This window comes from Formica exsecta, unplaced genomic scaffold (genome assembly GCF_003651465.1).
Source record: "Formica exsecta isolate Colony F162 unplaced genomic scaffold, ASM365146v1 scaffold303, whole genome shotgun sequence".
NCBI classification, from domain to species: domain Eukaryota; kingdom Metazoa; phylum Arthropoda; class Insecta; order Hymenoptera; family Formicidae; genus Formica; species Formica exsecta.
Window position 1 is genome coordinate 598,426 of NW_021850289.1, and position 16,007 is coordinate 614,432.

The following is a 16,007-nucleotide window of genomic DNA, read 5'->3' on the forward strand; positions in this document are numbered from 1 at the left end:
ATTATATAGTAACGTTATTATATTAATTTTATGAAATTTGAAGTATAATTTTTACGAAATAAAAAGATTAAAAATATTATTTATTATTTTTCATGTTCTGAGAGAGATTAATCTAAGGGAGAAAAAAATCAATTGCTCTCAAAGGATTATCATACAAACTACATGTTTATTGAAATATTGAGAAAAATACATATACACGCGCGTGTGCGCGTTTTTTACATTGCATTATTACAGTGTCCGTTATTATCTCTATTCGTACATGTTTAAGGCAGGGAGTTCACCTTTTATTACGATATATTATATTCTCTGCGTATTAAATGGAATCTAAATAAAGATAACTTTGATCGGTGACCCTGAAATCCAGTCACCTTCAATTTAACGGCCAATTCTGCACGCGAAACATTATGCACGTATGATGTCTCGCATAATTCTTTCTCGTTAGTATCATTCGCACCGCATTCTTTTCTCAGTATTTTATTGCTTGTTTAATACTGTTTATAACTTTGTCAAATCCCGTCGTCTCTCTCTCTCTCTCTCTCTCTCTCTCTCGCTACTGGTATCTGATGTTTTAGCAGTTAGCATAAACAGGGATGTTCGTGAAAGCACACGTCAAAGCGAGTCAAAACAAATTGCAACGACATAAACAAAATGCGGGCGTTGGTTTTTAAAACAAGCATGGAGTTATAGGCGCGAAGGATGGGATATACGGTCAGCGTATTTATAGTCTGTCAAGCAGTTGCAACGGTTGCAACAGAGTATGCTTACTCATGATCTGATTTTGCGTTCTTCGTAACGTTTGCGGGGATATTCGCGAGAAAAGATTTAAAAGCTATTAGCCCTAGTTCATTTACAATAAATCTTAACAACTACTTTTTCAAGACTCTCTGACAATGACAAGTGATATTTTCGTAAATATTAGAGGATTTATGATAGAGACACGATACATAATATAAGAAGAATATATATTCCGACAGCACATTCTGAATATTTTTAAATGTCTAAATATAAGTATTTTTTGTGGAATAGAGAGAGAAAATTTTGAAAAAAATCTTGCATTAATAAGGGCAATTGATAAGCCATTTTTACCGAATGACGCGACGAATCAACTTTACTGATCGATGAAAGGTCGATGAATTTCTTCAAGCGAATAATAGCAAGGTCGTTACCAACCAGGTTGTTAGTCGTTTGAAAAGGCAAAAAAGGAGATGGATAAGAAAAAGAGTAAGAGACGGACAGATGAGGAAAAAAAGACGGGGAGACGTTCTTGCCAAGCAGTTCTCGGTAATCCTCAAGTCCGTCTTTGTGTCCTGTGCGGAATAGAGAAGACGCATGCCCACAAAAATGCAAATTGCAAACACAAGCGAATTGAGCACATCGCACGACGAATTGCGTTGCTTGATACAGGCGGTACTTGTACCCCCAGCTTCATGTAAGGTCTCATCATTCATGCTATCTATTTAGCTCTAATCTATGTATTTATCATTATGACAAATGCACAATCTCATTGATAAATGACTGGCTGACTCTCTCTCTCTCTCTTTCTCTCTCTCTCTCTCTCTCTCTCTCTCTCTCTCTCTCTCTCGCTCGCTCGCTCGCTTGCTATTATATATAATTCTAAAGTATACATGTATCCTATAATTTTTTTTTCCTAGAGAAGCTACAAGTGTTTAAAGTTAAGTGAAATTGTTGTCTAAGTGTTAAGTGAAATAAGTGAGGTCTGCGTCGTTTCTTTCGCAGAGCACGTGCGCGAGTGCTTTTGAAAAAATAAATAAATGAGAGAACTCATCTTCGTTAGAATGTTTAATCAAGAAGTTAACATATATCGCAGTTATGCGCGCGCGCGCGTGTGTGTGTGTGTGTAGTGGATAGGATAATAACGGGGGATGGCGCTTCATTTGTAAATAATACTCTTCTAATAGCATCTGTGTATAAGTCGCCGCTACTTAAAATAAACGAAAATCTAATCTTTTTTTATTTTATGTAAACGTGCAATGTGCAATGTGCAATTCCATCAGTTACATTAATATATAACCACATTTATAAATAATTTCAACGTGTACATCTATCTAATTATTGACAAGTGGCTGGTTTAAATAAACAGTTATCACAAATATGTATTTTGTAAAATTTTCTTCTATACAATTTCGACTTATTTTTTCACGTAGAATTATTCTCCTTTTGCTGATTATACATATTCTTTATATCTTGGCTGAAGTATTATTTCTTTGTTGTAACACAATCATTATACAAGTTGCGTGATCGATTATATCTTGATCGGACGTAAAATATTATCGGATTTCACGTACATAAATACATACATACATATACTTGACAAGTTTTGTCGCAATTTCCAGACTGGTCACGTGAAAACGTCAATGGGAAGCTACTTTATTAAACCTACCGAACATTGGCGCGAGGGCGACAAGGATTCACTTGGATCTTCGTTACAACACGCAATCTACCGCGTACCCGCGACAGTGTCCAACTCGAACGATAATTCCAACTTTCAACATATTCCCGTGAACAAAGTTGAGAGTCGCAACTGTGGTGTGATAGGTAAGTCATATTGTACTAGATACATTTCACGCGCGCGCGCAAAATAATTTTATTTTTACCATTATATATTTACAACCACAGTTTCAATATACCTTGATTCACTACTATTGACAATACTATTGACCCTATTATAGTCATGATTGGTAACGCGTGCACGCCTGCAAAGGTGTGTACATTGAAAATATTTTATTTATTTCCCATTGTGTATACGCGATTACGGTCACGATCACGATCGCAATCGTAACATATTTGCATTGATTTACAAAAAAATTTTGATTCATGTATTTCAAAATGCACGACCGCATGAAGCTTCACATAAGATTTCGAGGAAAAGGCGTCGCGTCGTCTTTTCTCACTCGCTGTATACTCGCACGACCACCTGTATCTCAAAACAGGTTCAGGCACATTTACGTCTTCCCTCGGGCGGATTCTGATGTTCCATCGAGACAGCTTGGCGACGCGCGTACTCTGCCCACAAAACGAAGTCGTTGATACCGTATCTGTGTCGAAATTTTCTCATTTCTTTACTTATCTATCGTTATTGTGATTATTTAGTTAATAATGTCCATTTTGCTTCCTCATAGAGGAAGCTTTGTTTTGAATTTGCGTATATGCGACGATACAATTATTGACTCTGATATTTTTGTTTCCCGAAAACAATTTTTTCGCGTTCCGAGTTTGCCCGAGCTTTAAAAGGCCGTATCTCCAATCTTGCGATTAAAAAGTCGAAGATTTATATATGTGAAAAGGTATCTCATTTGTCTCAATATTTCTCGATGTAGCTCGCAAAAACGACACACACAAAAACACACATAATAATACTGTTCTGAATCTGAGAGAAATTTATCTTGTACATGGGATATTTTCGAGATACCCGCCACCAATTTATAAATTTGAATTCAAATGCGTAATTTTGATGTCTTATATGCATATAATTCAGATTTTAATCTAAATTTAAAGAAAAATTGATTTTATCTTATTCGTCATTATTGATACATTACAGATACATATGACTCGGACGACAGACCCGCCTTGTTAACGGACGATACTTCTGCTCATAAAATTTACGTCGGGGCACGTCCGCGAGAGCGTAGATCATTGATGACAACACGAGAAACCGCATCGCTGGAACAAGAGCAAGACGAGCGGGAATACGAGCGATTCGCAGAACAGACCGTGCACCGTCTGGATTTTTCCCAAAAGGTGGATTACGACGACAGGTAGAGACACAAACGAATATGCAAACATTTTGTATTAAAGAGGAATATATATATATATATATATATATATATATATATATATATATATATATATATATATATATATATATATATACATATCACACGCGCGCGCGCACGCACACACAATATATGTACATTCGAAATATATATATTATTTTCGACCACAGTGACCACGTGGAGCTTTTTAACGCGATAAATTTATCGAAACATTTTTCAATTGAGATATTTATTAATGCTCCGCCCAAGATACTGAATTAGCGAAGAATTAGTGTAAAGTGAATGGCCGTAAAAGTAGTGTGCGTGTCTAAAAGCATTTATATTGTACGTCTAATCAGCCTCAGTTTTTATAACATGTAACGTAAACACAGCTACCAGAACGAGAAGTATCCAAAAATGGACTCGGATTCCTTCGTAACATGGAGATCACGGCGAGCCTTACCGCGTGAATATTTCATCGAGATCATGGTGGTGGCGGATGCGAAAATGGTGGAATATCATGGCAGCGGCTTAGTCAGTTACATTCTTGTCCTAATGAGCACGGTGGGTATATATTATCCTTGGATATATTATTCCTGATAATATATCCAATTTTGAACGTAACTTTCTACGATAATACCGCGCAATTAGGCACATTTCTTTTCATGACAGATTACGCGATCGGCACGTTTTTTACACTCATGTTACACAGGTATATATTATAGGATGATCTCACAACTCGCAATCTCAGATCTCTCTCTCTCTCTCTCTCTCTCTCTCTCTCTCTCTTTCTTTATTAACAATCTTTGATGAATTTAGAATAAATAATTTTGATAGCAAAAATATTGAAATATTTCTGTAGTTAACATTTGAAAATAAAGAGTTCCTAGCAAACATAATTTTCGAATGTAAATCTTGGGGAGAGAAAAATGGATGAAAGCATAATTAGTTGATTCCAAGAGAATACTTATGGCTTTACTTATGAAGGATTTTAATTTGAAGCTTTGTTGCAAAAACGTACAGTATTAAAAATAAGAAAAAGTTGCGATAAATAATAATCTCCCTTTATATCATGCTAAGAAAAGATAAATCTTTAAATTGTGAAGAGATAAAGAAACAATCTGCAATTTTAAAAAAAAGGACATCCAACAATAAATTAGGAAATACTATTGTCATGGACGACACGACAATTTTCAAATGTCGATGAGGATCAAGAGCAGCAGTATAGTGCTGTTCATCTTCAAAAGATGGAAAACGAAACGTACGAAATGAGAGCTTGTAATTGCGAAATAAATTTCTGATGAAAAAACGTAGTCATATAACAACGAACACACACACACACACACACACACACACACACACACACACAAGGAAAAAAGAAAGAAAGGAAATGGGAAGATATCCGTTCGATGTAATTTGACAATTAGCCTCGTCATAGCGGTCATTATCGAGTACGCTACGCCACAGTTATGTATCCCACGCGAAGGCCACACCTTACTTTGCGGGGGCAACATCCTGTGAGAAGTTTGCTTTCACGAACCCACGCTCCTCGTTCATTCAATGTGATTCAATCGTATTTCCCAGCAACTATCAATCGGTTTTAAGATACGTGATTTTTTATGAATGAAAAAGCAGACAAGATTGAAATGGATGCTTCATATTCACTTCTAAAGTGCGATTGCGATTGTTATACGTATAATTTTCAACGTCTTTATATTTTGCCAATCTTTATCGATGATCAATTTTTTTTTTTTTGGCGATCGGCTGCATTCATGCAGCTACGAAATGTATGCATTATTTGCATTGTTTTTAATAATGAAATTATATATTTGTAATATATTCTTTACGACAATCGATTCCTCTCGTCATTTTGCGTATCTTAAGATAGCTAACGATAAGATTCTCTCAAGAACTAGATACATATATTTTATATTTTATGTCAATATTCTTACGTGCATTTAATTTTTGTGTTGATATCGTAACTATCGCATTATATGATTAAATTATATTTGAATATCGATATAATTATAATTATACAAAATAAAATATCTATGTAATGTACTCCTTCTAATGAACTACTTATCTCAATAGTTTTATATACAGATGATTATCGATTTATATAAAAAGATGAGAATTTTATTAAGAACAAAACATTATCAAAAACAAAAAGAGTGCAATTTGCAGGCGTGCCGAAGAACTAGCTGAAAATATCAAATCGGAGGAAAAAATTGAGTTTATTAAACCATGTAAATTTTTTTGTACATGCAATATAATTTAATTGCGAATTATATGTCGAATTGCGAGATTATATGTTATTATTTGCCCTTTTGGAAAGATAGGTTTCTCGTATTTACAAGGACCAATCCATCGGCAATCCGGTGAGTATAGCTGTGATGAAGATTATCAAGACTGACGAGGTATTTGGTATCAAACATAGCGGAAGCGACGGAATCGCGGCGGCCGAGATGCTGAAACAATTTTGCCAGTGGCAGAAACGCAACAATCCGGATGAACCCTCGCCGGAACATCACGATGCTGCGCTTCTTTTAACCAGGTTTGTATAAAAAATCTGTATTGTAGAAATATACATTCTTTTTTACGATATAAAACTGTCGTTGAAGATTTTTTTACATATATTGTATAAAACAAAGTCAGAGTAAAGTCTCTTGGCTAATTATAAGCGATTAAAATTAGATAATTAAAATTAGTAATTAGTTACTTTTCTTATTATATAAGAGGTTTAATATCATACAAAAAAAAAGTTAGATAATTGCAAATGATGAATTTTCCAAATTTTTTTATACGGATATCTCTCTCTCTCAAATTTGTCAAAATAATTGTCACACACACCCACCCACACACACAAAATCAAAGTCCAAAATCCATTGGTTACGTACATTGGTGTAAATGGAAAGTAAATTTTTAGAGAAAATTTATGCCACAATCCGGGTCAAAAACGTTGCGATACATTGGGCTTGGCTGAGTTGGGTAGAATGTGCTCGCCAGGATCTTCATGCGCCATCGTACAGGATAATGGATTAGCCGCGGCGTTTACCATCGCGCACGAGATTGGTCACGTGTAAGTATTAGTCATATAATATGCGATTTATTTGTTCTTTGCAACTTATATATTGTATCATTTGTACCGAGTTATAGAGCGATTCTTTGTGTGAAGTCTTGTTGCTATGTACTCGCCCCATGAGAAAGATGCATTTTTCTCGACATTTTTGATAAACCTCTAATCTTATAAAATTTCTTCTTTTTTTTTCTTTTCTGATTTCGTACATGATGCAATTGTTCTTATAAAATCCACTTAGAAAAAATATTCGGAATGCATTACAGGCTCAACATGCCACACGACGACGATGCCAAATGCGCAGGTTTCAGGAATCGTTCGGGTGTACACAACGTGATGTCCCGCATGCTGGATGATAATACTTTTCCCTGGGAATGGTCCAAGTGTTCCCGATACTATGTCACCGAATTTCTCGAGTGAGTCAGTCATTAATTGGCATAATACTCGGTTATAAATGACGTGTTGGAGCATTCCGTAAAAGAGAGATCGTTAGTAATTGACCTCTGCTTCACATAGTATGCAATGCCATGTTAGATTTTGTCGTTAGATTAATTTCGCTATTTTTCTATTTGTAGCGATGCAACTAAATCTTTAATCCATCAAAGGCAAAAACTTTACTCTCACTATTCCGATTATATAAAATAATTTGTAATAGTAAATAAAATTTTTCGATTATTGTGAATATTTTATCGGTGTATTAAAGTTTTAAATATTAAAATTTAAAATTTTTTCAGCTAAATGATTATATCTAATTTGAAAAATTTTGGTGCGTTACTTAAAAGACTGAAAGAACGTAAAAATGGCTATAATCTATCATCATAATAGTATCCCTTTAAATTATGTTCTTTGTAACTGCTCGATTCAAATTTGAGCCGTTTTCTCTTTAGCAAAATGTCAGAAGAGTTTATCATTTATTGTAATTTTTTTAATCTTTACACATTTTTACAAGAAACACGTCGAGAAGAAAAATCGATTCAAAATTGTCCAGAAAAAAAGAAGTCCATAATTGAGAGAAAGTTCGCTTGGTGATAAGATAGATACCCTTCATGTTTCTACAAGCTAATAACAGATAATTAAATTGTATCTCTATTGGACAAGCCAATTAATTAAATGTTGTCACTCATTATAATTTAAAATGTGTGCGTGTGTGTTAAAGGTGCGTTTTTTTCCGATCGATTTATCGGAAAGGCAATGTCGCGAGTCTTTCAGCGCAGGGATCGAAACGAGTCACGGTCGATTCTTAAAAATATTGTTTAACGAGATTTTTTAAACGACGTAGGTATTATATTCTCGTCCATTTCTATATTTTATGCGTTGTCATGAAAAGTATCACTCAAAAATATGCGATTTGACTGTCTAAATACATACTGTCTTTCGCAACAAAGATACATAAAGTTCGCAGGATTTGAAATGCTTTAATCAAGTAGCAATTTTTGTTTCAGAGCTGGATATGCCAATTGTTTGCTAGACGAACCAAACAAAACGATGGAGAGACAGGATGGTCGATTACCTGGCGAGGATTATTCGGAAAACAAACAATGTGAGCTCGTCTTTGGACATGGATCTAGAATCTGTCCTCACATGGTGAGTGATGGTAAGTCGAAAACGTTCTCTTTACGCGTCTGATCGAGATATAACTGCAGCCCAAATAATCATAGGAATGCATCTCATTCTCGCGTTTACATTATCCTCATTCAATTAATTTATGTCGTTGGATATTTTTTACGGATGTTATTCGCTCTTTATTTTTATGATATAAAATGTATTTTAATGATTATATTTAATAAATGGGCATCGTAAGAAGGATACAAAAGAGAGCTGATTATGCATATTTTTGTTTGTAATGAGTACTATTTCTGCTTGTGTGTACTATCTTTCCTTGACCACTCTATAAGTTTTATTTAATGCTATCTCATTACGGCGCTTAATTCACTTAAGAATTGAAGTAAATTGGGGGCTTGGTTGGTTACCGGCCAGGCAGTGTGTAGGAGACTATGGTGCACCGCGCCACTGTGGGATCATCATCAACAATGTCACACCCAGCATATGCCGTGGGCCGACGGTACACCCTGCGGTGTCGACAAGTGGTGTCATCGCGGCGAGTGTGTCTCGCGCAGGAATCTTGAGCCGGTAGACGGGCAGTGGGGCGAATGGGGAAGATACGGCGAATGTTCGCGGACTTGCGGCGGCGGTATCAAGAGAAAGTATCGTGAATGCGATAATCCGGCACCAAAGAACGGCGGCAATTACTGTATCGGCGAGCGCGTCAAATATCGCAGTTGCGGCACCAGAGAGTGCCCGCCAGGCAGTTCAGATTTCAGGTATGTGCTAATAATATGTATTATTATATCGTATCAAGGCGCTATTTCACAGACAGTGAGAAATAAATCTATGAGAGCAAACATCTATCAATTAACTGGCATTTGGAAAAGGGAGAGAGAAAGAGAGAGATACATAGTGATACATAGTAGCCAGAGGAAAAACATATTCCTTCTTTTTTCTTTTTTCTTTTACAGAGAACAACAATGCTCGAAATTTGACAACAACAATTTCAACATTCAAAATCTCGCTAGGGATGTCAAGTGGCATGCAAAATACACTAGAAGTAAGCGATTATTTATTTTATGTGTGATTATTTATATTATGTGTGATTATTTATATTATGTATATATCGCCTTAATTCATATATCTCCAACTGTAAGATCGACTTGATCCAATCTCCAATTTCCAAGAGAGAAAGATATGATATGGTTTGTGTGAAACGAACAAACCAAGACATGGATAGAGATCCATCTCTCAGAATATATCGCTTTTTTTTAACGCACGTCCAATGCTTACGAAAAAGAGATATTCTTTCTAGCCAATGTTATCGGTACTGCATAGTTCGAGTATAAATACTCATAGATACTCAATATAGATACTTAATAATTACCGTAAATGGCAATTACTTTAAGAGTTACGATAGCATAGGTGATTTTATATGCAGGCATAACATTTCTATCTTTTTTTATCACTTTGTATTGTATTTGCAAGCATTTTGTCTTCAACATTATTAACAAGTATCTATAATAACGCGTAATGATAGAGATTATTGCAATATTGCCAATGCAATTAGAAAGAGAAACGTGTCACTCGCGCTATTTACGGTACGTTCGGGAACAGCATCGTTCTATCTTTGTTCAACTTTTAGTAAATAACAAAGATAGAACGACCCTTGTGTGCACACGAGTGATGTTTCCGAACGCAGCCTTACAAAGCAATTTCGGGTTCAATTCGAGAATTATTGTGACGCGAATCTCTCTTTTACAGTATTACCGCAAGACCATTGCAAACTATACTGCCAAGTGGAAAGCAATCAGTATTACATGTTAGGTGATAAAGTAATCGATGGGACACCCTGTGGTCCCGACACTTTTCACATATGCGTTAACGGCCAATGCAAGCCGGCTGGATGCGATCACGTTTTGAATTCGACGGCCGAACTCGACACTTGTGGAGTCTGTAGAGGCGACAATTCTACTTGTCAGAGAATCACGGGCTCCTACAACGCTAGTGTATACGGTTACACGAAAGTAGCTAAAATCCCTGCCGGTAGCAGCTATATCGACATTAGACAACACGGATGGCTAGACTCTCATAATGACAGTAATTATCTTGGTAAGACTTTTCTATCAAAATGTATGCATACTTTATATTCCGCGCACAGGTTGTCTCTGATAAAGATTTTTGCCAACTGACCTGACGAATCGCCTTTTATAAATGGGCCTGTCTAGTATTATTCAAGATTTACCAACTACTCGGGGAAATTGTATATTATACATATACATGCTTTACTACAAATCAAAACTAAAATATCCAATATTTATTTTCTACGTATATATAAAAAATAGTATGGATATCGCGAATTAGTTTACAAAAAAAATCTATATTCTTGTTACATATTTGTAGATATATAAAATATAATAATGGCAATCTGAATTTAAATGCTGTATTTTGAAGAACATATTCTGTTTTTCTACACACACGCGTGTGCACGAAAAACATTTCGTGACAAGCTATACCGTCTTATTAATTTGGTAAAAATTTAAAATTTACAATGTATTGTCATTACAGCGCTACGAATTGGAGAAGACGGCGAATATATCCTAAATGGCAATTTTATGGTAATGCACCGTAAGGTGATCGTGCATCCGGGAGTCACCATCGAATACAGCGGACCAGAATCAGTTGTAGAACGTTTAAATAGTTCCCGGCCTATTGTCATCGATTTAATTTTGGAGGCAGGTCTAAAATTTATATTTAGAATTACATTGTTTGCGGCCGGCAATAGCTTATCCAGAGATGCAACTCTCAAGCGAAAATACGATATTCCAGGTGTTATCCGTAGGCAATGTGTATCCACCGCAAATCACATACGAGTATACTGTACCGAAAAAAGTTCTAAACAGCTTCACATGGTTGCTCAGCGATTGGTCGACATGCAATCGAATGTGCCAGGGAATGAAATATCGTAAAGTCATATGTAGGAGCACCGAGCACAAGGACGAGGTGCCCGACGATTATTGCAAAGGCGAGGAAAAGCCGCAAGAAGACAGTCAGATATGCAATGCATATTGCACGCTGCAGTAAGTATAAGCGACACGCGCATGAAAATGTTATTAAATTTTTCACAACATTAGCGTGATATAACGTATTGTATATATTAGTATATATTACAATATTTAGAAAAGATTTCAATTGTGCTTACAGAGATGAGCGCACATGTTCAATTTTAACCAAGTGCAAAAGCGTAGTCGAAGTTTTAATAATATTTTTTCTCAATGAAATTTTATCACGCGTAGTCCCAAAAGCCCATTACATACTTTCAGGTGGCAGATGATTTCTGTGTCCGAATGCTCAAATCATTGCGGCCCAGGCGTGCGAACCGTTACTTGGCGATGCGTTCAAATCTTGTTAGATTCGCCGTCGCATCCCCCGCGACCAGTACCGGCGCATGCATGCTTGCATATTGAAAAACCGAGCGAGCATCAATCGTGTGTAGGCCCGTGCGACGACGCTCATTGGAGTTACAGCGAATGGAACGCCTGCAGTGTCTCGTGCGGAGGTGGTGTACAATTAAGAAGCGCGATATGCGTAGATTCAAACGAGAGGCAGGTACGAAACGAGAATTGCGCCAGACAAGAAAAGCATCTCAAGAGGATATGCGGCCAAGAGGCTTGTCCGAAATGGGATCTAGGAGAATGGAGTCCGGTAAGTAAGAGAGGAAAAAAATATATAGACAGAGACACGTGTGACATTTCATTTGTCAACCAATCTATCTGGAAGATTTTTTTTGAAATGTGTTAATCGTAGAAGAATATACTTTTTTAACATTAAAACTTTAGAAATTCAGGAAATAAAAATGTGTATTTTAAAATTATTATTAATTCTTTTCTTTTTTTAAAGAGATTAGTACGTTTCGAAATTTTAATCTGTCGTACCTTGTCTCATCCAGTACTATTTATTGCATAATTTAAACTGATAAAAAAAAAACGAGAAAGAGAGAGACAGAGAGAGAAATAAATATTGTTATGCAGTGTTCCGTGACTTGCGGCGTGGGAAAACGGCACAGAGCCTCTTGGTGCCAAGTCGAGAATCGCGTAGTACCGCGTACCTTCTGTAGCGGTACACCGATCGCAACGACAGAAATCTGCGCTGCTGATCCCTGTTATCATTGGCATACCGGCGATTGGAGTCCGGTATGGTATATTGGATAGTTTTACCCCAAAATCGTTCATCGATCAATTATTTCTCGAGCTATCAAGTTGAATTTAATCTCTTGTTGTTGTATAGTGTTCGGTGACATGTGGTGAAGGAATATTGCGCAGAAAAGTCGTTTGCCAGAATGCCGATGGTGTGACGAGCGACGAATGCCCCATACCCGAGAAACCGGAGACTTCAATTGCTTGCACACTAAAACCATGTCTCAGTGTCGTAAGTCAATTGTCTACATTGGAATTATTTATTTATTTTAATAATACTTTTACAAAAATATTAAACACAAATATAAATAACGCTATTGTAAATAATAAATAGTAATAATAAGATTAATAAATAAAATAATAAAGCATAAAAAATGAAAAGTAAAATTATTAATATAATTATTACAGGATGGAGGACTCTAAATTTATATACAGAGTATCCGGTAAAGATTATGCCAATGCTCGTGAGCGGGTAGAACACAGTAAACTGAACAGAAAAGTCCTTTACCATTTTGCGATTTTCGTAATAATTATTGAGAAATTAATTTTAAAAAATCGATCAATTCGTGTGAGTATAAGCGCACAGTAAAAAGGGACAACCCATTGATGTGTGGGTTGCTAGGACGCGAGAATCCATCGTTATGTACCGCTCGTACGTAACCGTTGTCATTTGTAGAGTGCTCCTTCCAAAACTTCCTCGCGCGCCTAGCGACCGCAAACTTTTGGGATGTCTCTGGGCCGTTCTTTCTCACCACGCGCTTATAGTCACGCGAATTGTTCGATCTTTTTTAATTAATTTCTCAATAATTATTACGAAAATCGCAAAATGGTAAAGGAATTTCCTGTTCAGTTTACTGTGCTCTATCCGCTCACGAGCGTTGGCACAATCTTTACCAGACACTCTGTAGAAGTGAAGGAAAAAAGATTAACATTATATTATTGCATCTAAAGAACAGAAATTATTATTATTACGATATATTGAAGATATTTGTTTTTCATATATCAATTATTTGTATATCTATAATATAATGCTTGTAAAAAAAGGGTTTGTTATCGTTCTTCTAGGTCAGTCTGCCACCCATCACTTATTCATCCAATCCCCCGCGCGAAGATCCCTCTCAACAGGATAATGAAATCGACAGCAATGGTATTACGTTCCATTCGGGTTACAAATGGCACATAGGATCTTATGGAGAGGTGGGCTTATTTATATTTTATTCGTGTGGGGGAGAGGGGGGGATTTGTTTATTAAAATATATTTACTTAAAGGTTTATAATCTCTGGTTTATTAAAAATATTTTGCGTATTATATTTATAATATATATGTCATCATTTTTACATACAGTGTTCACAAAAATGCAATGTTGGATACAAAAGTAGAATAGTGAACTGCATATCCTCGGAAACGGGAGTAGTCGCGCCCGATTATTATTGCGACTCTATTCAACAACCGATGGTCAAAATTGCATGCAATCGTCATCCATGCCCAACTTGGAATACCGGTGATTGGAGCGAGGTATCGAAACAAATTCATACAATTATTCTAAATGTTATATAAGCAAATCAAAATCTTATATATTATTAATGTGTAGAATGTTGTGCGTGTAATACATTTGATAAAAATAATCTCTCTTAACGAAAATATATCTTCTTTTATGGAAATTGTTTCTTGTGTTATATAAAAAATTAAAGAATATAAAAGTATATTTTTTGCGCGAACGCGCGAGTGTATATTTATTTTCGCAGAATATCTCTCTTGTATGTATAATGAACATTTATACACTTGTATAATGATGTATTCTCGATTAATGATTCTTTCGATTAATGATTCGAATGGGTTTAGTGCAACGTAGGATGCGGTCATGGATTCCAGCATCGCCAAGTTCGCTGCCAAAGTCATCGTGGTGAAATTTTGCCGGACGAAGAATGTACTGACGAACAACCGAAATACGTGCGGAGATGTCAAAAAGAATCTTGCAAAAGTAATCCTAAAAACCCTAGGGAGAATAACTTGGAATCTAACATCGTCCGCAGATGGAAAATGTCTAATTGGACCCCCGTGAGTAATGCCATCTATTAGTGTCGTAGAATAAAAATAACGCAACAAAAAAAAGTGTTTCTTTAATTTCCTAATATTCAATATGCAGAAGCAAATAAATCGCGCAGATAATGATCAAAACGCTCTCTTTTGTAATTAAAATGTGATAAAATTAAATTTAAAAAAAAAAGCTTTATCGCGAAATATAATTTTATGTAAAGAATCAACATCAAGAGAATATTGAAGATCAGGAACATAAGGCGCTTTAAAAAGAAAAATATTGATAAACAGTATTGTATTGGGAAAAGTATTTTTTCACAAACGAATTGTTTCTTAACACATTTTATGTAAGTGAATAATAGACGTGTGATACAAACAAAAATAAAAATATAATATGTACGATTAGCTTGTACCGAATCGGAATATTTTGCAGTGCTCGAAATCCTGCGGTACGGGGGTTCAAACCCGAAGAGTGGAATGTACAATGAGAAGAGGTAGCCATGGGCCGGAAATACCCGTTAAGGACGAGCAGTGCTCGAAATCGAAATCACGCAAGCCAAAATCGCAGAGGTTATGCCAACGCGTTGCTTGTGATTATATCTGGCAAGAAGGCACCTGGTCGGAGGTATCTTATCTGACAGCATTGCAATCGTATCTACGTTACTAATCCGAATTTCGCGAATCAATTTAAAAACATGAAAGTAAATTTGAGTTTTTTCCATGCACGAATGTGTGTGTGTGTGTGTGTGTGTGTGTGTGTGTGTGTGTGTGTTGTATACATATACATATGTAGCAAGAGGGAATAATGATTATCTCATATTTTATAATTTTTAGATTTTAATCGAAAGAAATGTTGGGAATATTGGAAATATATAGGAAATTCCAACAGTATTATATAATTAATGTATTATAAAAAAATGCGCATGGGGTACTGTGATGAAGATACGTCGTTAAACCATTCATGCGAGATGCGTTCGCAATTTAAATCTTTCTTTTTTTTAATTTTCTTTATGCATATTATTAATCTCACATTCAAATTTGTTGAGAACTCTATAAAACATTTTCCAATAAGTTTTGCATTCTTTGATCATTAATGCGTATGATTGCTATAACTCTGCAATATAATTCTTTCGTGCACTCTTATCTCTCTCTCTCCCCCTCCCTCCCTCTCTCTCCCTCCCTCCCTCTCCCTCTCTCTCTCTCTCTCATTTATTGTTGATAGAAGGATGGAAAGTTGAACATTTAAACGGTAAAAAAAACGGTAAAATACGACATTAAGCGACATTTAACGACATATAAAACTTCTATAGTGTAATATTAAATATTTCACCTTGCATAGTCGAATCGCATTCGTATAAGCTTTAGCGACTGTATAAAAA

The 16,007-nt window shown here is 35.8% G+C and overlaps 1 protein-coding gene across 6 annotated transcripts in view; it reads left to right on the forward strand.

The window, feature by feature from the left end:
- The window catches only part of LOC115237651 (A disintegrin and metalloproteinase with thrombospondin motifs 9), a 50,454-nt gene that overhangs the window by 27,792 nt on the left and 6,655 nt on the right, over window positions 1-16,007 (forward strand). For 4 of the 6 annotated variants that reach the window (XM_029810829.1, XM_029810831.1, XM_029810833.1 and 1 more), the window contains 19 exons: window positions 2,355-2,556; window positions 3,560-3,776; window positions 4,166-4,337; window positions 6,113-6,327; window positions 6,700-6,852; window positions 7,116-7,265; window positions 8,292-8,443; window positions 8,831-9,170; window positions 9,366-9,454; window positions 10,159-10,506; window positions 10,963-11,129; window positions 11,224-11,474; window positions 11,718-12,099; window positions 12,426-12,587; window positions 12,682-12,822; window positions 13,656-13,787; window positions 13,936-14,106; window positions 14,434-14,649; window positions 15,062-15,253. In XM_029810829.1, the coding sequence (XP_029666689.1) occupies window positions 2,355-2,556; window positions 3,560-3,776; window positions 4,166-4,337; window positions 6,113-6,327; window positions 6,700-6,852; window positions 7,116-7,265; window positions 8,292-8,443; window positions 8,831-9,170; window positions 9,366-9,454; window positions 10,159-10,506; window positions 10,963-11,129; window positions 11,224-11,474; window positions 11,718-12,099; window positions 12,426-12,587; window positions 12,682-12,822; window positions 13,656-13,787; window positions 13,936-14,106; window positions 14,434-14,649; window positions 15,062-15,253 (3,852 nt within the window). Of the gene's footprint in view, window positions 1-2,354; window positions 2,557-3,559; window positions 3,777-4,165; window positions 4,338-6,112; window positions 6,328-6,699; window positions 6,853-7,115; window positions 7,266-8,291; window positions 8,444-8,826; window positions 9,171-9,365; window positions 9,455-10,158; window positions 10,507-10,962; window positions 11,130-11,223; window positions 11,475-11,717; window positions 12,100-12,425; window positions 12,588-12,681; window positions 12,823-13,655; window positions 13,788-13,935; window positions 14,107-14,433; window positions 14,650-15,061; window positions 15,254-16,007 lie in introns of all 6 variants that reach the window. The other 2 variants (XM_029810830.1, XM_029810834.1) reach the window with 1 other exon arrangement.